Genomic DNA, 24,938 nt, shown 5'->3' with positions numbered 1-24,938 from the left:
CAGAGTGGTATTAGGTTGGAGCCCACACTGAGGGCCTCACCCCAACAAGACTACCTCCCAAGACAGGCTGCCGTTGCTGGCAGTGGCAGGTTAACCCTGGCAATGACCAGGATGGTGACAGCCAATGCCCACCAGCTCTCACGGCGAGCCGGCGTGCTGAGGGGCGTCCAGTCCTTGTCACGGCCCCAGACCGCAGGCCCATTCGCTGTTCCTAGTCTGCACGTGATGACGTAAGACAGTAGAGACAGGCTCAGGAACCTCTTCAGGCACAGACAGGTGAGGCCGAGTCAGGGACAGCACTTCTGTCCCCAGGAGCTTGGGTGCCACTGTTTGCTAATCCAGTCCACGGAGACCATTAAGATCCCAGCTCCTGGCTTTGGCCCAGCCCAGTCCCAGCTGCTGTGGGCAATGGAGGAGTGAAGTAGCAGATGGCGGCTCTCTCTGTTTCTTTGTTTGCCTCTCAACTAATAAATAAACAAATGCACAAGGAAATCGAATTGCAAAACAAAAGCCCCACAAGCGCTGACGCTGGATGGGGAGGGAGCAGGCAGAAGAGCGGCAGGAGAGAACCCGGAAAGCGAGGCAGTGGGAGGCCCCCCAGGGGTGCACAGGGGTGGCCCCAGTGGCCCCCAGGAGGGCAGGGTCTGAGTTCCAGGGAGGCAGGCAGGGGCACAAGAAGCTGCAGCGCCAGGAGCCTAGGGCCTGGCACAGGGTGAGCAGGTGGCTGCGCAGCCAGGGGAGAGCGCCATGGGGAGGACAGGGCCGTGGTCCTCATCTGCCCACGTGACGGTCGCCTGGAAGAAGAATGAGCCTCGCTCACATCTAAAGAAGTGGGTACTGAGGGCTGGTGCTGTGGCATAGTGGGTAAAGCCACTGCTACAGTGCCGGAATCCCATGTGGGCGCCGGTTCGAGTCCCGGCTGCTCCTCTTCCAATCTAGCTCCCTGCTAAGGCTTGAGAAAGCAGCGGAAGACAGCCCAAGTGCTTGGGCCCCTGCACCCTCGTGGGAGACCCAGAAGAAGCTCCAGGCTCCTGGCTTCGGATCGGCCCAGTGGATAGAAGACCTCTCTGTCTGTATCTCTCTCAAATAAATAAATCAATCTTAAAAAAAAAAAAAAAAAAGTGGACGCCGAGGGAGCAGGTTTGGGCTTTTTCCAGCGGGAGAGTGCAGGGTGCCAGGGGGCTGCTGAGGGAGGGGCAGCTCCTTGGGCAGAGAGGGAAAAGCGAGGCGGGCTGGGGTAGCAGGTCGGGGCCAAGTCTTTGGTGGCCCTGCACCTGTGCCGTTCGGTGCTCACGGCACCGGTCTCCCGCAGCCAGGCCTGGTTCCACGGCTCTCCTAGAAGCAGGCAGCTGGGATCTGCACTTTGGTGCCTGGCTGTGTGTTTCTAAGGAGTTCAAGCAGCCAGGAAAGCCGCCCCCTGTGAACCCTGGGAGCTCAAGGACATGGACAAACCTGCTCTCCCAGCCCCCACGACTCCTCCTGGGGCCTGCCGAGGCTCCGGGGGGCTGTGCACACGTGTGCGGATGAGTGGCAGCCAGGGCCACGCCCTCGGCCTCCTGCAGCTGGGTGGGCATAGCAGGGACACAGCAGAGCCACTGGGATTCTGGTCTCTGTTGCCAGGTGCAGGCCACGGGGCTTTGAAAACACCTGCACGTTATCTGCCCTCTGAGAGTGGGGTCAGCACAGCCACCCGCTGTTACAACGCACCACCATTCTGAAGAGCTAAGAATCCAGTTCATGCTGGCAGAAGCAGCAGCAAGAATGTGCTTTTTGGTTTAAAAAAGAGAAACCAAACAAGCCTTTAGCTTGGAAAGGTGATCCCTCAATGAGCAGATCTTTAACACTGCTGATGGGGGGGGGGGGGGGGCTCAATGAGGCCGACAGTGTCAGCCCATGAGAAATTGCCCAGCTGTGTCCACAGCAGGTGACCAGAGCAGCAGAGGTCGCTCCCCTGCTCAAGAACCTGCTGTAGCTCCCTAGGTGCCTGGGCCCCATCCCGCCGGTGGGCGCACGGAGAGCACCAGGTGGTCTGGCCACTGCAGCAACACACCTGCTGCTACCAAGTCACCCAAAAGCCACAGGGTCACGGAGCTCCTGCTGTGGGCTCAGCCTGGGGAGGCCCAGCCTGTCCCTGCGGGAATTCACACTCGGGTCAGGGAGACGAGGCCAGCAAACAGGGGGCCAGCAAGCGGCCTAGCACGGCCAGCAAACAGGGAGCCGCCAGCAAGCGGGCCTAGCACGGGTGTCAGATGCCAGCAGGGAAGTGGGGCGGGCCTGGAGCAACGGGTGGGACTTCATGGAAGGGGAGAGAGCAGGGGCAGCTCTGTGGCCGGCTGCGAGGACGGGCGCCTCAGCGGTGGATGTGGGGGTCCCGGGCAAGAGGTCTGGGCTGGAATTCCGCCGCCCTCTGGCCTTGGCCTCTGCACAGCCGGACGGGGCAGGCCGTGCAGCCGCCCGCACGCACCTCTGTGCTGCCTGCAAACTGCAAAGCTGCTTGCTCTTGCAGGGCCGGCTCACAGCTGCGCCCCCGGGCTGGGAAGACAATTCCAAGGCAGGTCCCGCCAGGGGGACCAGGCTGGGAGGAGGCCCCGGGTCCCTGAGCTTCGGCCCGACCACTCTAAGGCGTGGTACTCCCACTCTTTAGGGCCCCACGGTCCACAGCAGTAGCTCGCTCCCTGGTACCTTTTCCTGTGGGCTCTGCCGCAGGCAAACAACCGGCTCCCAGGTCCCGCTCTGGGGCTGGGCTGGGGAACCCCTAAGGCAGGGGTTTTCCATTGTCCAGCACCAAGGGCTCTGCTCCCAGCCAGCCTGGGGGCTTCCAGAGGCAGGGTGCCCCGCCTGAAGGCTCTCCCAGGGCTACCCCGCTGCCTCCAGCCCGGAGCCTAAACTGTCCTGCAGGGCAGGCAGGGGAGTCCTGGCAGCTCAGAGTGGCTGATAAAGGCTGCAGCCTCGGTTCCTGGGGGACGAGCCTGGCAGGGTGCTATGGAGCCCATTCGCAGGCCTCGGAGCGAAGGCTCACAGCCCCGCTGCCTGTTCCGTTTCTCTGCTGATCTCTGGCGGGTCAAAGGCAGTGGCAGGCAGGACGGAACTCAGGCCTGAGAAGCCAGCAGCAGCGACCACAGGGCCAGCTTTCCTGCCTGGGGGACGAGGGGCCTTTTTTGTTGGCACAGGGGAGCAGTCGGGACCCAGACAATGGCCCGCTCCAACCCCCCGCCGCTGCCCTCTCTCTAGGGTCACCTCTCAGGGACCAGGGGGCCTGGAGAGCTGGAAATCCCTTGGGTAATTAGTGCTGACTGGACACCACAGAGTGTGCGTCCGGCAGGAGAAAGGACCCTGCCCAGGTCACTTTGCCAGCAACAAGACTTCCACTCAGAGCTCCTCTGCTTAGTGCCAGAGAATTTGGCCTGTCGGGATGGACACCGACAATCCAGTCCCCTGTCACGGTGGGCAAGGGGTCTCCGGGGGTGCCGGGCTGGGCCTGAGAGCCAGGAACAGGGAGAAGGTGACCGGACAGCTGCGGGTGGAGGGGGCACAGGCTGGGAGAGGGGCGCTGGGGCCCTGGGCGAAGGGCCCTGGCCCACCCTCCCCACAGCCGCCCCTGGCCTCTGGATTCCTGCACACATCGTCACGCGCTCAGTACCTGGCTCCCGGGCTTCAGCGACGCCACAAGGTCTTTGACCATTTTGGCCTCGGAGACTGTGACCCCGCCCACCACGAAGAGGATCAGCAGGGGATGGTCACTGGGATGGGGCCGGCTCACCTGCAAAACCAAACACACCAGCATCAGAAAGATGACACAGGTGCGGCCGCGGCAGCCTGTGGCACGGCACCGGGGGGCCCCAGGGTGCCTCCCGCCTAATGCAGGTGACCCCGAGAGGGGCCCTCGTTAACAATCCGCTCTCCCTCCACCCTACCCCGCACTGTTTGTTGCAGACGATCATGCCACACTCACGTGCCAGATTCGCTTTTTTCCCCCGCTTGCGTTTCCTTGGAGATAGGCATCGAAACATGCATCTGTCACAAGCACGCAGGCTCATTTTCCCAAAGAGCACAAACCCGAGCCACCAGCCGCAGGTCAGGGGACAGGAAACTGGCCCTGTGGAGCCCTCTCCCCGCGTCAAGGTCGCCACCATCTTGCTAACAGGCACTGGCAGGGGCACACCAGTGGGCTCTGGTCTCCGCCCCGCCATCACACTGAGGTTGGGTCACGTGGCACCTCGGGCGTCTTCCGTCCCGCCTTTGCAAAGTGCCCCCAGCCCGTGTCCCTGGACGCAGCGAGTCGAGGCCCTGCTGACCCCTTCTGCCAAGCCTTGGCTGGTGGAGCACCTCGCGCTCCTGCGCCCCGCCTGGATCCCGCCCTCCTCAGCCCTGGCCTCCCAGAGGGGCCTGCTGCCCTGGGCAGCTCCCGGAGGGCACAGGCTGCACAGGATTCTCTTGCTGTTCTCCACGCCGATCTCAGTGCCGGGCAGGAGGCAGCCTTTCAGGAAATTGGGGCGAGAACAAGACAGAAACGAGTGAGGCAGGTCCCGGGTTGACAGGAAGCCAGCTTTGCTCTCGCAGGGGCGTCTGGGAGACTCTGTCGGCTTCACCGGCTCTCCTGGCTGAGGGACGGCCCCAGAAGCTGGCCAGCTCTGCACACCACTGCTGCTTCTCACCGAGAGCTGGGACAGGACCGCAACCGGCTCCCCATGGCGCGTGGTGCAGTGTGCTCCCAAAGACACACGCTTCCCGAAGGAGTCTGCAGCCCAACTACACTCCCAGCCTTGGAGGGCCGGGCTGGCCGACGGAAAGGCGGGAGAGAGACAAACACGCAGCCGCAAGCAGTGCCAGGCGCCGTGGCTGTGGGCGGCGGGGCCCCAGGAATGCCTGCTAGGGTAGGCTCTATGGCTTCCACCGAGATCAGACGGCCCCGAGGGCGTGTGAAGTCGGCAGGCTGTCGGGGAGTGCAACAGCCCTGTCTTTTCCGTGGGAAATCCAGGTTCCTTCCTGCGTGGCTGAGCCCGCCTTAGGCAGGCCCGGGTGACGGGCACTGCAGACGACTCTGGCATCAGGGCTGTCACGGCCAATGTCCACAGACAGCGAGCTGGGGCCTCGCCCTCCTGGTCTCCCAGGCCTTTGCTGAGAACATTCACTGCATTAGCATCTCCTCCATCCCATCCCAGCTTGGCAGAGGTGCGGGACCCTCTCCGTGGGTGTGGGCGCGGGCCCCCACGAGAGCGCCCGGAGGTCCTGGTGGAATCTGTCGCTTGGATTTGGAGGGAAGGGTCCCTGCTGCTCCCGCGGGCACCAGGACAGGCACTGCCCTGCCATGGATCGCTTCCTGTCGACGGCTGTGCTTCTGACCCATTCATGCGGTCGGCTGATAACTTAGCTCCTGGGAGCAGGCGGGGAGGACCACAGCAAGTCACTGCTGATGTAAGCGATGTGTGGGAACTCCTGCTGGGGGCGGGGAGGGGGCCAGTGTCCCCTCTGCAATGCTCGGAATCTATCAGGTAGGGGCAGCCTCGCCTCACAGGGACAGACATGGAGGCTTGGGGCTAACATGGCTGTCCGAAGTCCCTGGACTGCAGAGCTGTAGGCCGGCACTGGAGCCTGGGTCTCTCGGCAGAGCCTGGCCGGGGCCACCTGGCTGCCATCAGGAAACAAACTCTGTGACGGGAAGGACGGCGTCTGCACCAGTGCCCGTCTCTGAAAACTGAGCGCTCGGTTCTCCGCGAGCAGCAGCCGAGCGCCAGCTCCTCCGGGGGCGTGCTGACCCGGTCACACCATCCGGTCACACGGCGGGGGGTGCCGGGCTGCCAGGACCCCCTGCCGTGCACCTGCGTCCTGCTGTGATGCCCCGCCTGCCACTCGCTCACGCTGCCCTGGGCCGTGGACGCCGACCCCTCCACAGCTCAACAGCCCGCACACGGCACACGGGTTCTGCTGTGGGTGTGGTCACGGGTCCCTCAGCTCAACCAACCTCAGTTACCTTCTTGTCCACCCAGACAAGGGTGGACGCCCTGCACCCCCGACCAAGCGACGACCTCCTCTCATTACTGCCTCACCTGCTCTCTGTGTGCCCGGGGAACCCACCCCCGCTGCCCTCGCTGCCTCTGCCCTCCCCACCTTCCCTGCCACCCTAGTGGCCGGCTGGCCCCTGTTCCCCTCACTGCTCACCTTGCTCCGACTCCTCCGGGTCTGGGGAGTCCAGCCCCTCCTCCCTAGCCCCTGCCTGCGGCCCTCCATCCCACTCCCTGGCAAGCCCTGGGTACCGTTCACCACTACACAAATGACAGACCGCCAAAGCCAGGCTCTGTGTCTGTTTGACCCTCTGCACCAAAGCTCCTCCCACCAGAACCGTGGGGCGGACTTAATGAATGCCAGACACAGAGCAAACCCCACCTGGCAGCACCAAGGGAAACAGCAACCGTGGCTATAAATAGCGCTGCAGGGCGAGATCCAGGCCTCGCTGATTTCATCAGCAGAGGTGCATGCTGGGATGCTTTCCTCTGATCAGACCCCCGCACGGCCCCAGGGTCCCGTTTCACGCGAGAACGAGGAGCCGCACTCCGTGACCTCCGTGGTGCGTGCACCTCTCCCTGCAGGGGTTTCACACAAAACACTTCATTTCCACCAAAAGCTTCCCCCAGCCCTGCCCCAGACCCCTCAGTAGGCAGCTGTGCACCCCAAAGACAGCAGTCTCCCCTGCGCACGTGGCAGCCCCTGGCCGTGGTGAACCAGTCTGGTCACGGGGCTCTGAACCAGGCCGGGCCAACCACGGATCCATCACTGGGGCCAGGTGAGGCTCAGCCAAAGCTGAGCTCGAGAGGAACAGCGACTCGGCCAGTTGCTCGGCTGATACTCCGGGTCCCCGTACTTCCCATGGGGTGGCCTGTGAGCCAGCGCCGAGGCCCCGAGGGTGCTGGGTGGAGAGGGCCTTGGCCCGGGCCCCTGGAGCAGGAACGGATCCTGGCAGCTGCTGCTGAACAGAATACGTGTTCCTTCCTTGCCGGCCACCCTCTGAGCTGCGCTGCCACCCGGGAGCCCCAGCTCTGCAGGGCTCAACGGAGGGGAGACACGGCGGCTCGTGCTGGCCCAGGGACTGCTTCAACTCCTGCCGGGGCAAAGGCCGCAGGGGGAGAGAGCGGCTTCCGATCACAGGGAGGCGCAGAAGCCACGCGGGAGTGGACCGGAAGTCCACGAGGGTTATTTTGGTCTCTCTCCGGGGGTGAGGCCAGCCTGTGAGTAGGAGAAGAGTGTGCCCGAGGGAGGCTGGGGCCCTGCCCAGCCGGGAAGGCTCTGTAGCGAGCAGACACTGTGCGCCCTGGGCTACGCCTGCCCCTGCAGTGCCGGCATCGCCTATGAGCACTGGTTCCAGTCCCAGCTGCTTCCACCCCTCCCATCCAGCTCCCTGCTAATGAGCCTGGGAAAGCAGTGGAAGATGCCCAAGTGCTTGGGCCTCCGCACCCACACGGGAGGCCTGGATGAAGCTCCTGGCTCCTGGCTGTGGCCTGGCCAGCACCGATCACTGTAGCCATTTGGGAATTGAACCAGTGGACGCAAGATATCTCCCTCCCTCTCTGTCACTCTGCCTTTCAAATAAATTATATACCTCTCTCTCTATTTATTTAAAGGAAGTAGCCGGAACAAAGGGCCACTCGGGACAGGGAGCCGCTGGACAGCTCTCGGCTCACTTTCCCTCGGCCCAGGAGCCCCTGCACACGCCCAGGAAGCTGGTCCTCTCTGCTTTATTAGACTAGGAAGCAGGCTGGAAGGGCGCCGCCGCAGTCGGCGTTGCCACAGAGGCGGGCGGTGCCCGGGGCTGGCAGGAAGCAGCGCCGCGTGTCCGTGCCAGCCCCTCTAGGCTGGGGCAAGAGTCGGCCTGTCTGGCGGCTGTTCGCTGGCTTCTGCCGTGGGCCCGTTTTCCTGGAATATGCATTTACTGAGCTGGGAAAGGTCAGGTCTCTTACAGAGATTAATTCACAATTTCAAAGACGCTTTGAAGCTGGCAAAACATTCTGTTACTTCCAAGAGCCATTGCGGCTGAAATCTGGCATCGCCGGGGAGTTTGGTCCCTAATCTTGTTTGGATCCTTTTGAATGCAGAGACTTGGCAGAGGGTTAAAAATAGATCGCGTCTGCGGACTTTTTCCTCCTTTGATCCCCCCGGGAAGGGCCGGCCAGCCACTCTGGCCCACCCCAGATACTAGCCAGAGACATCCTAGCTTTTAGCTCCGAGGCGTCTGCTGGGCCCATGTTGCTCATTTTCATATGGGCCCCGGGGTGATGCTGGTCACTGGGCCCAGCATCGTTGCTCGTGGTCCCGCGTGGTAAGTTCTGGGCTTGAGAGCAACGGGCCAGGGAGTGTTCACGGATGGGCTCCTGTCACACGAGACCCCGGGCCGCGTGCAGGGGTCTTCAATGGCACTGTCCTAGCAGGCTGTGTGCCCACCGCCGGGCCGGCACAGCTGACCAGCGAGGTCAGTGTGCCCGGAGTCGAGGCTGGACGAGGCCGGGAGGGCAGGCTGCTTGTGACCAAGGTGAAGCTGGACAGCTCTCGAGCTTAGAAGGCCCGAAACACCCAACGCTGCCTACGCGGCCTGGCGGGGGCGGGTGGGCTGTCAGCGTGCTCACCCCCAGCAGGGCGTGCCCCCTTCGTGCTCACCGTACCTTCATGAACATGCTGAACCCGGTTTTCAGGAGCTCCGTGAGGCCCGACGACACGTGCTCGATGTCCACGGGGTCCGGCCTCTCGGGATGGAAGATCTCCTCCAACACCTGCTTCAGCAGCGGCCTGTAGGACGCCTGCAAGGCACAAGGGTACGACGCGGTGAGCCACAGGGCCCGGGGAGCGCGGGGGCCACATCAAGCTTAGGCTGACGCGGGGCAGCGGCTGGCATCGTGTGCGTATGGGGAGGCGGCCTCTGATGGACGTCCTCCCGCAGGCCCCAGCACCGCGTCCACCTTTCACACCCTCTTCAGGCGCCAACACGCCTACCAGACCTCCAGCACCAACTTCTCAATCTTTACTTAAAGATTTATTTATTTTTGTTTTGTTTTCTCCATGCAAATTGTTGAACTCTTTACTTAGAATAGAGTGGGTCTTCTGTGTATGAAGTTAATTGGAAATGGATCTTAGTGGGGAATGGGACTGGGAATTGGAAGAGGAGGAGGGGTGGGAGGGTGGTGGGAGGGGTGGGAGGGTGTGTACAGTGGGAGAATCACTGTATTCCTAAAGTTGTACTTAGGAAATGCATGACTTCTGTATTCCTTAAATAAAGGGTTTCCTTGGGGGGGATAAATAAACAAAACAAAAAAATTTATTTATCTATTTGAAAGATGGAGCCAGAGAGAGAAAGAGAGAGAGAGAAAGAAAAATCTCTTGCACCCACTGGCTCCCTCCCAGATGCCAGCAACAGGCAGGGTGGGGCCAGGCTGCAGCCGGAGCCTTGAACTCCATCCTGGCCTGCCATGGGGGTGGCAGGGAACCAGGTGCCTGGGCCGTCAGGTGCTGCCCCCAGGTGCACACTCAGGAAGTGGCCTGGCAGCGGAGCAGCTGAGGCTTGCACGGCGACGCCGGTGTTGCGGGCACTGGTTAAAGCCCCTGTGCCACAGCTGACCAAGTCAGGCATCCAGAGCTTCCCGAACTTTCCTAGAGTCCTGCTCTCTTCTGCGAGGAACAGGGATGCTCTCTCGTAACATGTTGCCAACACTCAGGCTAAGGCGGCACCTCCCTCTGCTTGACAGTGCAACGCCAAGCGTGCGTGGTGGGCCAGGAGAGATGCTCCGAGGACAAAAAGGAATCAGACCGAGGTTGGGGCTGAGAGCAGGCAGACCTTCCGCAGGAGGGCGAGGTCAGCTCGCAGAAGCCCCTGCCATTTGCTGACCGCGCTGAACGCCTCCCCGTCTGTGCAGGCCTGGGCTATATTTGGAGGCAGCTGCCTCACAGCCGTGTTCACTCCGCCCCACCCCTTCCTCAGCGGCTGCCGCCAAGCTCTTCCCCGGCCTTCCCATCTCACGCACGGTCCTGTTGCTGTCTGGGCTGCCCCGTACATCGGCCACCAAGCCCGGAGTGGGCGGGGCAGCGGCAGCACACATGTCTCCCTCCTCGCACTCTGCCCTCTGCATCCTGTTCCGAATGCCATTTGTCTTTGCGTCGGCCACAGGCGTGTCTCACCCGTACCGCTGTCCTCATCCTTGGCGTCACCTGGCTTTTTCCTTTATTCCAATGTTCTTACTTAAGGTAGCTCATAAATAATGCAGGCAGGGGCTAGAACGGTGGTGTAGCAACTCCAGCATCCTACATGGGCACTGGTTCAAGTCCCTGCTGCTCCACTTCTATCCAGCTCCCTGCTAATGGCCTGGGAAAAGCGGTGGAAGGTGCCCCAAACGTTTGGGCCCCACCACCACGTGGGAGGCCTGGATGAAGCTCCTGGCTTGAGCCTGATGCGGCCCTGGCTGTTGTGGCCACCTGGGGAGTGAACCAACAGACGGAACACCTCTGTTTCTCTTTCTCTGTTACTTTTTCAAATAAACAAATAAGTAATAAGTCTTAAGGAAGGAAAGCAAGCAGACAGAAAGCATTGAGCTGGAACCCAGAGAGTCTGTTTATCAGGGACAATGCGCACGTGTTGGGACGCGGGTTCCACCCCGTTCATGCTTACAGCCCAATAGGCCGCCATGTACCCCGCGACCTCATGGCCGTGCCGCTGTGACGGGCAAAGCATCGAACAGGCACATCAACAGCACAGGAATGGATCAGATCTGCTCATGATAGGAGAAGCTCAAGCCGAAGCTATATCCAGAGAGGTCTTTTCAAAAAGCTTATTAGACTGGCAGGAATCCGGAAGTTTGAAAACACTCTCGATGAGGCCCTGGGGTAACCGGCGGGAGGGCCGGTGTCCCCACCCATCACAACCGCAAGTGCGTCCCCCTGGACGGTCCACTCCCAGTTTATCCTTTGGCTGCACCACGGATGCGCGTGATGTTCACTAAGGGCTTCTGGTAAGTGCCCACCTGGGTGCTGCTGCATAGTGAGCTGAGCTCCATGCTGGCCTGGGGGGTGGGGGGCGAGGTGCTGAGTCCGAGGGAGGGAGGAAGAGTGAGGAAGGGCCGCTGCGCGGGGTCGGCCAGCGCTTGCCTCTCCTTTCTCTGCTCGTCAGCCCTTCAACGTCTGAGCTGTGATTTTTCACGCCTCTGTTGGTCCGATGCGGAGCACAAAGGCACGCACGGGCTCGTTTTCTCACCAGAAACTGGTCATGTTAAACAAGCGCCAGCAGGCCTAGAGCAACACTCGTAGGCTGCAGCAGTTCCGGGAGCAGGGCCCTCCCCCCGCCCCGGCCTGGGACCACAGGGAACAAGCAAGGCCGGGACACGGGCCCAGGGCGGTCAGGGAGGCGGGGTGCAGGGGTCACTCTCTCCCCACCTGGTTCAGGCTCCCAGCTGCACCTTGGCAGATGAAGCCCCAGGAGGGGGCCCCGAGCCGAGCTCCCCGGGGTGAGCGGAGATTGGGAAGAGCTGTGCCCGAGGGCCGTCCTCTGGCGACTCACTGTGGGGGCTGTTGGGAGCCTCAGCTGTCTTGATTACTTAAGGTGTGTGGGTGAGTATTGGAGCGAGAAGGGAGGTGCAAACACAGACAGAAATCACACCACACAACCCAGAACGACGATGCAGATTTGTGCTGGTTCACTGCCTGGCACCCCTATGGTGCTCAGTTCTTACAATTCTGGGGCACCATTCGCTGCCTATCTTTCACATGACAACAATTTCTGAATGGCATTCCCCGTGGAGATGAGCCGGCTGGGATCCCGCTGTCTGAGCCCCAAGCCCTCCTCCTGGACTCAGGTGTGCGGCCGGGCTGAGACCGACAAGGGGTGCTGCGGCAGACGTGTGGGTGGGGTCGAGCTGGGCTTGGCTGACAGCTGATGGCGGGCTCTGAGGCAGGGCTGCCCGGCGCACCTGAGGACGGGGCCCGCCCCTCCCGCTGATTGGCTGTTCCTGCAGTCAGGCTCTCACCACTCCAGGAGACTCCGCCTCTGAACTTCTTCTTTTTTTAAAGATTTATTTTATTTGAAAGAGTTACAGAGAGAGGTAGAGGCAGAGAGAGAGGTCTTCCATCCACTGGTTCACTCCCCAATTGGCCACAACGGCTGCAGCTGGGCCGATCCGAAGCCAGGAGCCAGGAGCTTCTTCGGGTCTCCCACGCGGGTGCAGGGGTCCAAGGACTCAGGCCATCTTCTACTGCTTTCCCAGGCCACAGCAGAGAGCTGGATCGGAAGAGGAGTAGCCGGGACTTGAACCAGAGTCTATACCGGATGCCGGCGCTTCAGACCAAGGCTTTAACCTGCTGTGCCACAGCGCTAGCCCCCGCCTCTGAACTTCTACATCATGGGATCCCAGACACTACCTTCTCGCTGATGCCATTTGGCACTTGTTTGTTTCTGGAATTCTCTTTGGAAGCAAACGCGTAGTGAATGGATTACGTGCATTCTCCAAGAACAACGCTGACAGCAGGTGCTGTGCTGCGGAGGGTCACCATCGCTGGGGCCCCGCACCCTGCACTGGAGCGCGCTGCAGCTCCCTGCTCATGCGCGCGCACGGATCACAGCCAGTGCACCGGGGAGACCCAGGCCCCAGCTCCCCTGGTTCTGGCCAGGCCCGGCCCTGGCTGTGGCGGGCATCTAGGGAGTGAACCAGCAGGTGGAAGATCTGTCTCTCGCTACCTTGTGACTAAATTAAAAAAATAATTTAATTAAAAAGCAGCTGATACATTTCCCCAGTTAAACCCAATTCTGGTTGGAACAACTGCGCACAAAACAGCCCGACAGTCCCATGGGCTTGAAGAACACAGGCCGGGAGACTGCTTCAAGCCCAGGGCAGTTCCCAGGTCGCGTTTCCATGAGAGCTTTGGCGCCCTTCCTGCCAGCGGTCACTTCTGGTGGCGGTGCCCTGCCCCAGTGCTGCTGGGGTCCGAGTGGCACGAATGGCCCAGGCAGTACCTTCCCCGAGGTGAGCCCCAGACTGCCATGGGATTCTCCATTCAGCCAGGTGCTCCCCGGTGCCCAGCGAGGGCCAGGGAGACGGAGATGAGGGGGACACAGGTGTCATTCCTCTGGGATCCCCGCTACGTCTCTCCCATGTCAGACAGGGTCAGCAGGAGGGGGCGAGGTTTGGGGCAGGGGGAAGAATTTCAAAGTCTGACGACCTGGGGCAGGCATTTGTCACGATGCTTAAGATACGACTTGGGACACCTGCATCCCTCACTGGAATGCCTGGGTTCAGTCCTGGCTGTGTTCTGACTCCAGCTTCCTCCTAACGCACACCCTGGGAGGCAGCAAATGACGGCTCCAGCATTTGGGTCCCTGCCACCCCCATGTGAGACTGGATGGAGATGGCGCAGGTGTCTGTGGGGAGAACCAGCGGAGGGGGGATCTCTCTCTCCGCCTTTCCAGCGAAACAACAATAAATAAATAAAAGTTAACAAGAAACACTGCTAAATCACTCTTTGCTGGTCGTTTATGCTGCGCTTGTCGTCACCTCTGGCGTGGGCTGGCAGCCCAGGGTGTGCACCCTGCACAGTCGTTCAGTGACCCAGGTCCCTGCCCACCTCGGCCCCACCATTCCCCAGAGGAGAGTGGCAGCTCACGGGCCTGGCCTGGGTTGTCACTGCCCACGGGAGTTCACTGGCCAGACCAAGTGGCAAATGCACATCCACCGGCGAGAACACCTAAGAATGCAGCCTGGGTGTGTGGGGGGAGGGGAAGTGCCGCCCGGGCTCCACGTGGCATGGTGCGGCCCCAGCCACAGACACAATGTGAGGTTTGCGCCGAGGCGTTAATGAAAGATTTCCCTACCGGCCTGTCTTTCCCCCTTTCTCTTCTGCAAAGGAATCTGACCTCTGGTTAACTTTCCAGCTCTGTTTCCCGGGAAACCCGATAAGGGAAGAATGTCAACCGTGGCTGGCCCTGCAGCTGCTGCCCCGTGGAGAGTGGAGAGCCGTGAATATCTGACGGAGGCCAGAGCACAGTGACTGTGCACAGTACCCGGGGGAATGCTGTGGGCAGGGGACACCGGCTCCCAGAGGGCCCCAGCACTCCTGCACCTGAGCCGTGACCTCCAGGCCTGCACCCAACAGCTCCTGCATAGCTGTGGAGGCAGGATGCTCCTGGGGCCCACTCCGCGGCTCCCCCGACGGCAGTGCCCAGTCTGTGCTGGGCAGACTGCTATCAAGTGGGGGTGCTCTGTAGCCCCCAGCACCTGGTGGGACACGCAGCGTCACCTTGCTTCCAGAGGTCCCTGGAAATGCATTACAGTTTTAAATCCCAGGGGACAGCAGTGACCGTACAGCTCCCAGCAGTGTTCCGATGTGTGCGTCTACACTGGGGTGCTGGTGTCATAACTCCCGACGGCTGTCTTTACGGAGGAAGGGGGCCAGCCACCGAGGTCATCATGTGGGCTTGTGTGCTGGCCTCCGGAGGCTGAGGTCTGGAAGAGCCCGCGGAGACCCCCCGATGGCCGGGCCATGTGAAAGCGTGGAGGTTTCTCATACTTGTCTTGTACCAGAGAGCTTCTCTCTCCCCATCGTCTTCAGACGGCTCCATCTCTTCCAGGCCGCCGAACACACCGGACTTCAGCAAGATCTGGGCAGTAAAGTACTTGTGGCTGTCACCAGCCACTCAGGTGCGGCCCCGGCTCGGCTTTCTGGCGTTATGCAGTCAGAGACGGCTTTAAGGAACGAGTCTCCCTTCCCCGCACATGGAGCTGGCCTGGGGCGGCAGCTTGCGAGGAACCCTGAGCTGCACCACAGCCCGGCCCCGGGGGCCTCTGACCTTGTCCTTGCTGGCCGTGCTGTGGTTGCCAGCTCAGTGCTGCCGCTGTAGACGCCAGCTTCGCCCCTCTCTGCAGCCCGCCCATCAGGAAAGCCGGGCTCAGGGAGCGCATCCATCCAACACCGTGCAGGAAGCACCTGCCCCAACCAACCCAGCTGCGACCTCCCACCCCATGCCGCGGCCTCCTGCAGCGGGGACTTGCAGGATGGCTACACCTGCAGCTTCTGTGCACAGAGTGGACCGGCAGCCTCGTAGCACACCCGGCAGCCAGTAGGGCGCTCGGCACAGCAGGCCAGAGGGCAGCTGCCCGTGCCATCCCAGCAAAGGGTGACACTGCTGTGCTGGCACTCCCCCATCTCTGCTGAGGCTCCTTCCTTGCAGGGGTGGCACCGGGCACAGAGATGTGAGGTGACCTGCCCAAGGTCACACAGCGGGGAGGGGTTCCACACGCTCTGGCTCCACACTCTGTGCACTGTCATGCTGACCTCCTGCTTAGTAAGAATTAAGGACACACGAAGCGCTGACCTAGATAACAGCCACTGTCCAGCATCCACCCTCCCCCCGTCGCCACGCTAAGACCCCACAGAGCCACACCGACAAGCTCAGGTGCTGCGGCCGTGGCCTTCAAATCAGGAGCAGCAGGGGTGGCCTCTGGGTCCCCACCGCCCCGACGCCCCCGGAGGAGCAGGGTTTTGTCCTGGGACTCGGCCCTGCAGGTCCAGCCCCCAGCCCAGGCCTCGGCTCTCCACAGCACTGATGGGTACTCAGCTCTGAGTGTCCGTGAAGCCAGCAGGGTGGCGTCTGCTGTCTGCACCTGGCTCCGTCCGACCCATCTTCTGAAATCAGGAATGGGTAGAGAGGAAGTAAGAGGCTCCTCTGGGCCTAGCAGAGGCCACGGGGCAGCCCTGGCGGCACCGCGAGGGAGGCTGGGCTGCAGGGCTGACAGCCAGGACACAGCCTAGAAGCATGGGGCAGGGACCCCGGGGGCTGGCTGGAAGCACAGGTACCTGCTGGAGCCACTGGGGTCCAGAATGGGAGGAGAGGCCGAGGGAAACCCCCGGGCAGGACCCACCTTCTCAGCATCCCCAGCCCGGACTCGGGCACGCCCCTCCCCCCAGCCCCTGCCCTACCCTAAGCCCTCCTGTGCGTGCTAGTGATGCAGGGATGCACCTGTGGCCCAGTGCCACCACTGTGCTGATGCAGGGAACAAGGCACAGCCTGAGCCTCGGCTGATGCCGGCAACTTAACAATTCCTTAAGTTGGAAAAATACCGAAGAACCCTACGTGGGAAAACATTTACCCACAATCCCTTCAGAAGGGTTTGTTTTATTTATGGAACCAGAAAGCAAGAAACCAATCTTCCTCCTGACTCTCCCAACTGCTCCCATCCCCCCATGGGGCCATCACTATCTGTTTTTTCTAAATTTCCAAAGACTTGTTAAATACACGTACCTGCCCATTTTTAATTTCATTACATTTTTACAAAGATAGAATGATGAGGGGCTGCTGTGTGGTGCAGTGGGTTAAGGGGCTGTCTGTGACCCTGGTATCCCATATGGACACCAGTTCAAGTCCCGGCTGCTCTACTTCCGATCCAGCTCTCTGCAGTAGAAGATGGCCCAAGTGCTTGGGTGTCTGCACCCACGAGGGAGACCTGGAAGAAGCTCCTGGTTCCTGGCTTTGGCCTGGCCCAGCTCTGTGGCCATTTGGGGAGAGAGCCATTGGATGGAAGTTCTGTCTCTTTTTCCCCCTCCTCCTCTCTCTCTGTAACTCTTTCAAATAAATAAATCTTAAAAAAACAAAACAAAACAAACAACAACAACAACAACAACAGAATGATGCTCTACAGAATGATCACCAAGCCGCTTCCTTGCCACCTCATGGGCACATGCCTCTGCTTTGCTGAGGCCCAGGGAGCACTCCCTGGGAGGGGGGCTGGAGCAGTCCCCATCCAGCCCCCCAAGATAGGGGTCCTCCATCTCCCCTTGTGTCAGTGTTGCTATTTACTTAATCCCACCACACACACACGACCCCACTCCCCACCCCCCACATTTAGGATTTTGGGGCGTGTGTTCATATTACCAAGGGGCATGTCCATCTTCCCAAGGACTTCACCGTGGGACAGGGAGAAATGAGGGTGGCGGTGGCGAGAAAACACAGCCCCGGCCACCCCCACTGCCTACTCAGCGTGCACGGGGGCCGTGAAGCTGGCCACACCCATCACACGATGATCACAAAATGGCTGAGACCACGTCCACTTTTCGTGGTTTGGTCACTTCCCGGTTTGCCTTCTCTTTGCCAACCACAGCCGCCCCTTGCTCGCTGGCATCCGTGGCGTGGGTCTCCTCACGCCTCCCCAGGGCTGTCGGCTCCCTCAGAGCCAGTCCATACCACGGTATTTAAGGTGGCTGATTTTTTTTTAATATAAAAATGGCACGCGGCTAACTACGGGGTGACTTCTGTGTGTTCCGGTGGTGGCACTCAGCTCCCTGGGAGGAGGGACGCCAGCCTCCACGCTCCGTGTCATGATGGGGACAGCAGTGGCCGACAGGGCCAAGCAATGCTTCCAGGACCTCCAGGAGAACCAGCGTGCGGCGGGAGGGGTCCGTGTGGGCCACCCGAGTGCCTTCCTGGGTCTGACAGCAACGCCCATCCCACCTGCTGGCTGGGGGAGTGGGAGGAGATGCTGGATACAGCTGTGCCCTTCGCAGACCATCTGTGATTTGAAGGCACGGGAGAAGGAGAACCCAGCCTGGCCTGGCGGCTCCAGCTGACACAGCCATTCCATGGTCCCTAGCACAGCACCACCAGCTCTCCCCAGAGCCCTAACACATGCACCCCACTTCACTAGGACCCTTGGAGGGGAAGAACCCCACGGCCACAGAAGTGGCCTCGTTCCTGGGAAGCCCCGGAGCTGGAGTTCCCTCGCGCCCGGTGTGGCACAGATCCACACTTGTGCGCCAGCCTTTATCAGACCCCATGGAACCCAGAACTCTGAACTGAAAGGGAACGTGGAGTCCATCCGGCTCCAACCTCTCCTTCTGGGGATGTTAACACCGAAACTTCTCGCGCGTGGCCACCGTCTCTGGACCCTGAGCCAACTGTGGACCCAACAATCCATGGACGGCACGGGTGTGCACTTGCCTGGTGGCCATGGCTCCCAGGGGCGTGCACGGACTTGAACTGCTTCATGAGACGCCGCGCCCCGGCCAGATCCCGGAGCGAAGAAAAGAGCTCATCCACGGCCAACTTGGACTTGTGGGGAGTCAGGTTCACGGAACAGTCACAGCCTGAAACGATTCAGAGAGATTTTGGGGGTGAGCAAATCTAAGAAGTTCTCATTGATGGAACAGTTAGGATGCTTTTAACCCAGCTTTCCCTGGCTGCTCACCAACGGGGCTGTTTGAAGCCTCCATGAGCAACGCGACACTCAGAGTCTCTCCGCTCTGGGCAGGAGTGGAGCTCAGAACGGCCTGGGCTCGCAGCCACGGGCGCTCGGCTTCCGCGGCCCTGGGAAGCTGGGGGAAGGCTACGAGCAGCCCCCTGGCCTGGGTGCAGCCGGCAGCTGGAGCGAGCTGGCCGGGGCTGTGCTAACCGAGCGTGGGGTACCGCTCAGACCAAAGGACTGCTCTTGACGGTCATCCTTTCTCTCTGGAACTTACAACGGGGGCTTAGCCTCTGTATTGTCAGAAGGGGAATGAGCGCGGATACGGTGGGCGGGAGGGAGGGAGAGGTTGCAAGTCGGTGCTCTCAACTCCATCAGATACCCTAGGCTTCCATCCTCTCCTCACCCTGTTTCCAGATGAGGGGACGAGGGGCAGGTGAAGCAGCCCTCCCTGTTCTGCTCGCTCAGCCCCAGTGGGGCCTGCAGGCGTGGGGTACCGTTCCCAAGCACCCAGTCCATCTGCACCATCCTGGCCGTCCCAGGTTGTAGAAGCACACGCAGCCACATAGGCACCGCACTGCATGCGCAGGGACTCAACACTCCCAGGAACGACCCCGCTCTTTCACCCCTCGGGGGCCGGTTCTGAGCTGTGGGCTGTAGCCTTCCCGAGGGGCCGGGCATCCCTGAGCCCTGCTGCCTGCAACACGGGCTCGTGTCCTGTTGAGCTGTCCCCCTTCCCTGCTGCCTGACTGCCTGCTGAGGGTGTCTGTCCAAAGACAGCACACCGGAGCCCTCCCAGAGAGCCTGGCCTGGATGCGGACCCTGGGGGCTTCTTTTCTTAAAGCAACAGTGACACCGAGATACAAGTCGCACATTGCAGTTCACCCACTGAAGGTGCACCATCCAGCAGCCTCGCACAGCCGTCAGCACCACAATCAATTTTAGCACTGCTTCAGGCCGACAGAAACCGCACACCGGACAGCAGCCACCGGGGATGTCCCTGCTGCCTGCGGGCACCGACTCACGGGCTCCCTGCGCCTAGTCCGTGTCCCCAGGGGCTGAGCTATTGTAGGGCACGTGGCCTCTCACGATCGGCTCCCTTCACTGATGGGGATGGTTTCAGGGCTCGTCCAGGCTGCAGCACGGATCGGCACTTCCCTTCTTTTCACCGCTCCCCAGCATTCCACAGGGTCCCCCATCAGCCCGTAGACACTGGGGCCGCTTCACCGTTTGCTCAGTGGGAATACTGCTGGTTCTGCAAGTGGACACACGCTCTTCTTTCTCTTGGGTACACCCCCGGGTCCTAAGCTTGTGGAGCTTGATGATCAGAGGGACTGTTTAGGGAGCGGAGGAAGATCCAGGCCAGCGTGAGCTATAATGAAAAGTGTCGGAGGCACCAGAAACACGGACGAACTGGCTACATCAGACACACAGAGCCCATGTGAGGGGCTGAGCCTGCCCTCGGAATTGCGATGCTGTGTGTGTTAATTAAAGGGTGGCAGCTCCTAGCTCCCCAGCAGTCCCTGTCTCCTGGTTTCCAGAACTGTCGGACTCCCTGCCATAAACAAGTCCGCTGTGGCCAAGCCCGGCGAGAGGAAGCCTTCCTGTGGCCAAGAGAGCCTGCGTGGTGGGGTCGCGGGACCGGGGTGGGGGTAGGAGGAAGTTGATGGAGTGGATCCAGGGAGCCCACGTGCAGGCAGACTCTGGTGGGGAGAACAGGCGCAGCTCTCTGGGGAGCATGCTCGTCACTTCCTTCTGACCCAGGTTCAGAACCCAGGATGTACAGGTGCCCATCACGCCACCACGCTTGCCCTTGGCACTGCCGCGCCGGCTGAGATGCAGCGGCTGGCACCACAGGCAGCACCGGACCCAGAGAAAGCCTGGAGGCTGCCGGCTGTCGCTCACCAGGCGGCTTCACTCCCTAAGCCCTCAGGCTGAGCCAGGTAAGGTGTGAGACACCGTATCCATTCCACCTGAGAGCGGTGCACTGTGTCTTACTCTTTCAAACCAGGAGGAAGGAAACATAACCAATGCTAGTACCACGCTAAGTAATTCAGTTCCTCTAAAAGACAATCCAGCTAACAGGGTGATACTTTTTATTTGAAGTAATTCATTTTCTAAAGAGCAGAGTGAGCTAATTTTCCACACAGTCAATTTTGATTATTTGGAATGTGAACAGTAGGATATTCATCCATTAGGTTCAATGGAATAGAATAATCAGATAGATCACATGTTCTGAAAATTCTAGCAGGAACACAGAAATTGCACATTGTATACTGAAATTAATTAAGCAAGAGCCATAGAATTGTGAAGATTTAGGTCAAGATAAGAACGGGTCATTTGACGGAAATAGTCACATGTTACTGGCAAACATTCGCATGTTACCGTCAAAGACAGCTGGAAGCAAAAGAAAAAGTCCAAAATGCACAAATAAGGTAAAACCTTCGTGAAAAATTGTCAGCTGTGTCCACTGTTCAAGCCACCTGTGCCAGGGCAACTTCGCCCAAACCATCAGCCCTGTCTGCCCGGCCTGCTCTCCTCAGAGCTGGTGCTCTCCCACGCGCGTGCTGCTGGGGCACCAGGCCGAGGGGGCTCATCTCCACCCGCCTAGGAGGTCTCCATAATTACATCAGTCTTCCCCAGAAGGATGGCTTGTGTGCATGTGCCCAAGTCCCACTGTAGGGACAGGCCTGTAGGGATGGGGCTGTACGGACGGTGCTGTAGGATGGGGCTGTAGGGTGGGGCTGTAGGATGGGGCTGTAGGGTGGGGCTGTAGGGACGGGGGCTGTAGGGATGGGGCTGTAGGGACGGGGCTGTAGGGACGGGGCTGTAGGGTGATGCTGCAGGGACAGGGCTGTAGGGACGGGGCTGTAGGGATGGGGCTGTAGGGACAGGCCTGTAGGGACAGGGCTGTAGGGACAGGGCTGTAGGGATGGGGCTGTAGGGACAGGCCTGTAGGGATGGGGCTGTATGGACGGTGCTGTAGGATGGGGCTGTAGGGGCGGGGCTGTATGGCGGGGCTATAGGGACAGGGCTGTAGGGACAGGGGCTGTAGGGATGGGGCCGTAGGGACAGGGCTGTAGGGATGGGGCTGTAGGGTGATGCTGCAGGGACAGGGCTGTAGGGACAGGGCTGTAGGGATGGGGCTGTAGGGACAGGCCTGTAGGGACGGGGCTGTAGGGATGGGGCTGTAGGGACGGGGCTGTAGGGACAGGGCTGTAGGGATGGGGCTGTAGGGACAGGCCTGTAGGGACGGGGCTGTAGGGATGGGGCTGTAGGGACGGGGCTGTAGGGACAGGGCTGTAGGGCGGGGCTGCTCCCCCCTGGCAGGGATGGCGTACTCCGAGAAGATGGTGAGCGGGGAGGGAGCGTCTCCTTCCTCTCCCTCAGTTTGCAGGCTTCCCCTTTTGCACAGCTGTCAGGATTGCACTGGAGAGCGCTCGCCCACAGCCAGACTCCTCCACCCCAACTCCCTCCTGGCTCCAGACAATCGATCAGCAAGGGCCCCGACCCTGTGTCTGGGCCCACCCCACGTGATGTAGGTGACAGGGAAGTTAGAGTCCCCATTAAGACCGAGGGACGCACTTCCCCCTCCCCGCCCCGGCCATCCCGCCTGGGTCCCCTCCCCACTTCCTTCGGGCAGGACCGCCCAGCGCTGCTGTTGCCTTCGCCTACTTTGCTTTGTTCTGCCGCTCGCCTCATGCAGGACTCGCACTGCGACTCGCACTCTATCCTTATTTCTGTTCTGAAATAAGTCACGGACCGGGGCGCGGGTGTCTGCTGCTACGCTATGATGGAAGTTACACACACTGGTTAGAAATACACACATCGCCGTCCCTGGAGAGCCAGGGCTCACAGGGCCCCTCGGATTGCAAACCGGAGTCCCCCCACATACGTCCACTGCCTCCTGTCACTCAAATCCTCCCCAAGTTCGCACTGCACTTACCAGATAAGAGGCAATGTGGGCGTGAAGGCTAATGCACGGGGTGAACTGTTTTCTGGCCTCACTGCGTGCTCACGCTGTGCTGGGAGCTGCTCTGAGACGTTTGTTGTCACCTGCCGACTTGCCTCCCCAGAAACCCCAGGCGGTGGGCACCCCGAGCACTCCCACTCTGCAGAGGGAGAGCTCAGTAGCTCAGCGCCCTTGCTGGCCAGTGGCAAGGCCAAGGGCATCACCCTGGGGCCTGTTGGCCACCGTGTTCTGCCATCCTTCCTATGTGCCAAGACCGCAGGCACAAACAACTAACAATGCCCTTAATCCACGTCACTACGGAAGGCAGGCTTTTAACATGCAGGCAGTGGCAAGTGCCTCTGCCCACACCAGGGGAGAGGCGTCCCAGGCCCTGAGCCCCTGCCTGTGAGGAGCTGAATTCCTTTACCTCCACCCTGTCCCCAGCTGCCTGTCCCATTAGGCCAGCTCACGGGACGGCAGCCCTGTGCAGGGGCCCCTAAGCGTTCGGCCCCAGCCGGTTCTCCCTCACACCACTCAGTTAAATACACGATGTCTGTGAACTTCAGCTGCTTCTTGTCCTTGCAAAGGTGTCCCTTCCCCAAGGGCGCCCGTGTTCTGTGAAAACAGGGGTGACTCATGCCCCCGTTTCTTTCTCTGCAGGGCTTAGGGATTCTTGGACGGGGGTCCAGTTACTCGCTGGAGCAACAGAACAGAGCTCTGGTGCCCGTCACCTCTCCCCACTCCCTGAAGTCCCCGTGCTTCTGCAGAGGCACGGCTGTGTCTCCCTGGCTCTGGCCACTGCCGGGACCCACGCCCGCAGCCACAGCAGCTGACACAGAGTGGAGACTGAACAGGGCTGCGCTGCCGACTGCACAGGCGTGCAGCTCTCTCGTGCTTGGGGCGTCTGCCTGTAGGCTTTCGTCTTCAGCTCCTCAGGAAACAAAGCACCTAAGGCCTAGAGCACACACACGCAGGTGCACACACGCAGGTCAGGCATGAAGGACACTTGTGTGGCGGGATACGGCGGGGCGCAGGAGGGCATGGCTCCACTGGGATTTCAGCCATCTCCGGCCACTGCCAATGTTCTCTTGGTTCTAGAGGTTTCCCCAGGCCCCTCCCCTCTGTCTGGGAAAAGCCAGGGTAGAGCACGCAGTCTAAGCCTGGCCACAAGGCTGTGTTCTCACCCGGTCAACCCTGGTGTCCTCACCCTTCTCTCGGCCTCGGGTTTGAGACTGTCGGGCCCCTGTGCAGCCTCAGCCTGCTGCCGGCAGCGCCAAACCAGCAGGTGGGCGGACAGCAGGGAGTCCACAGCACTGGCTCCTGGGCAGCCAGAGAAAAGGCTGGCTCCGGGCTGGGGCACGGCTGGAGGGCAGGGCCCCGAGGTCACAACCTCCTCCATCCATCCGTCACTCTGACAACGCTCCTCCTCCCCCCTTAAACGATGGACTTAAAACAGAGTCTTCTCAGGCTCTCAGTCCTTGTTTGGCAAAGGAATACAGAGCTGACAAAATAAAAGCCTAACCAGATAAAGCTTAGCAAGTGGTAGCACACTGGAGGTGTGTGGGCAACGCAACCATACCTGTAACACGTATGCACACTACCCCTACCTATGACACAGCGGCACGGATGTCACACACACACACACAGGTGCACACCACCCTACCTGTGACAAGTGGCATGGATGTCACACACACACACACAGGTGCACACCACCTACCTGTGACACAGTGGCACGGATGTCACACACACACACACAGGTGCACACCACCCTACCTGTGACACAGTGGCACGGATGTCACACACACACACAGGTGCACACCACCTACCTGTGACAAGTGGCATGGATGTCACACACACACACACAGGTGCACACCACCTACCTGTGACACAGTGGCACGGATGTCACACACACACACACAGGTGCACACCACCCTACCTGTGACACAGTGGCACGGATGTCACACTCACACACACACAGGTGCACACCACCTACCTGTGACAAGTGGCATGGATGTCACACACACACACACACAGGTGCACACCACCCTACCTGTGACAAGTAGCATGGATGTCACACACACACACACAGGTGCACACCACCCTACCTGTGACACAGTGGGACGGATGTCACACACACACAAACATACACAGGTGCACACTACCCTTACATATTACACAGAGACATGGGTGTCACACACACACGTGTGCACACCATCCACACCTGTAACACAGTGGCACGGATGTCTCTCTCTCTCTCTCTCACACACACACACAGGTGTACACCATCCATACTTGTAGCATAGCAACATGGATGTCTCATACACGTGTGTGTACCTCATCCATACCTATGTCACAGACACAGATGTCACATACGTGTGTACACCATCCATACCTACAACCATGTGTTCACACCACCCATACCTATAACACAGCGACATGGATGTCACACGCATGTGTACACCACCCTATGTCTAACAGCGACACAGATGTCACCCAGGCATGTGTGCAGACGAGCCGTCCGAGGACCTGCGGCAGAGGCTGAGGCGGGGTTCCCAGCCTTGCACACTTGGCATGTCCTCAGCTATTTCACAAGTGTTCTGAAAAACGCCTCCTCTCCACCAGCCTCCCCAAAGCATTCATTCGCGTTTGTAGCACGACACGTTTCTGCCTGAATTTGCATTTCACCAGTATGTGAAAACATCCATGAAAATCGGAACTCTGCTGGATCAGCAGGCTCAGAGCACACGAGGCCAGCTTGCGGGGCTCGGGAGGATGCGCACAGCCTGCGGGAT

At 60.3% G+C, this 24,938-nt stretch overlaps 1 protein-coding gene across 1 annotated transcript in view; it reads right to left on the bottom strand.

Moving 5' to 3' along the window:
• Positions 1–24,938, bottom strand: part of SCFD2 (sec1 family domain containing 2) — a 356,231-nt gene that overhangs the window by 2,693 nt on the left and 328,600 nt on the right. The window contains exons 6-8 of the mRNA XM_062198835.1: positions 17,954–18,099; positions 8,652–8,786; positions 3,641–3,760 (exon numbers count right to left, since the gene is read on the bottom strand). Of these exons, the coding sequence (XP_062054819.1) occupies positions 3,641–3,760; positions 8,652–8,786; positions 17,954–18,099 (401 nt within the window). The remainder of the gene's footprint in view (positions 1–3,640; positions 3,761–8,651; positions 8,787–17,953; positions 18,100–24,938) is intronic.

Source organism: Lepus europaeus, chromosome 8 (genome assembly GCF_033115175.1).
Source record: "Lepus europaeus isolate LE1 chromosome 8, mLepTim1.pri, whole genome shotgun sequence".
NCBI classification, from domain to species: Eukaryota; Metazoa; Chordata; class Mammalia; order Lagomorpha; family Leporidae; genus Lepus; species Lepus europaeus.
Note: the sequence above shows the minus strand (reverse complement) of the source record. Positions and strands in the feature narration are given on the sequence as shown.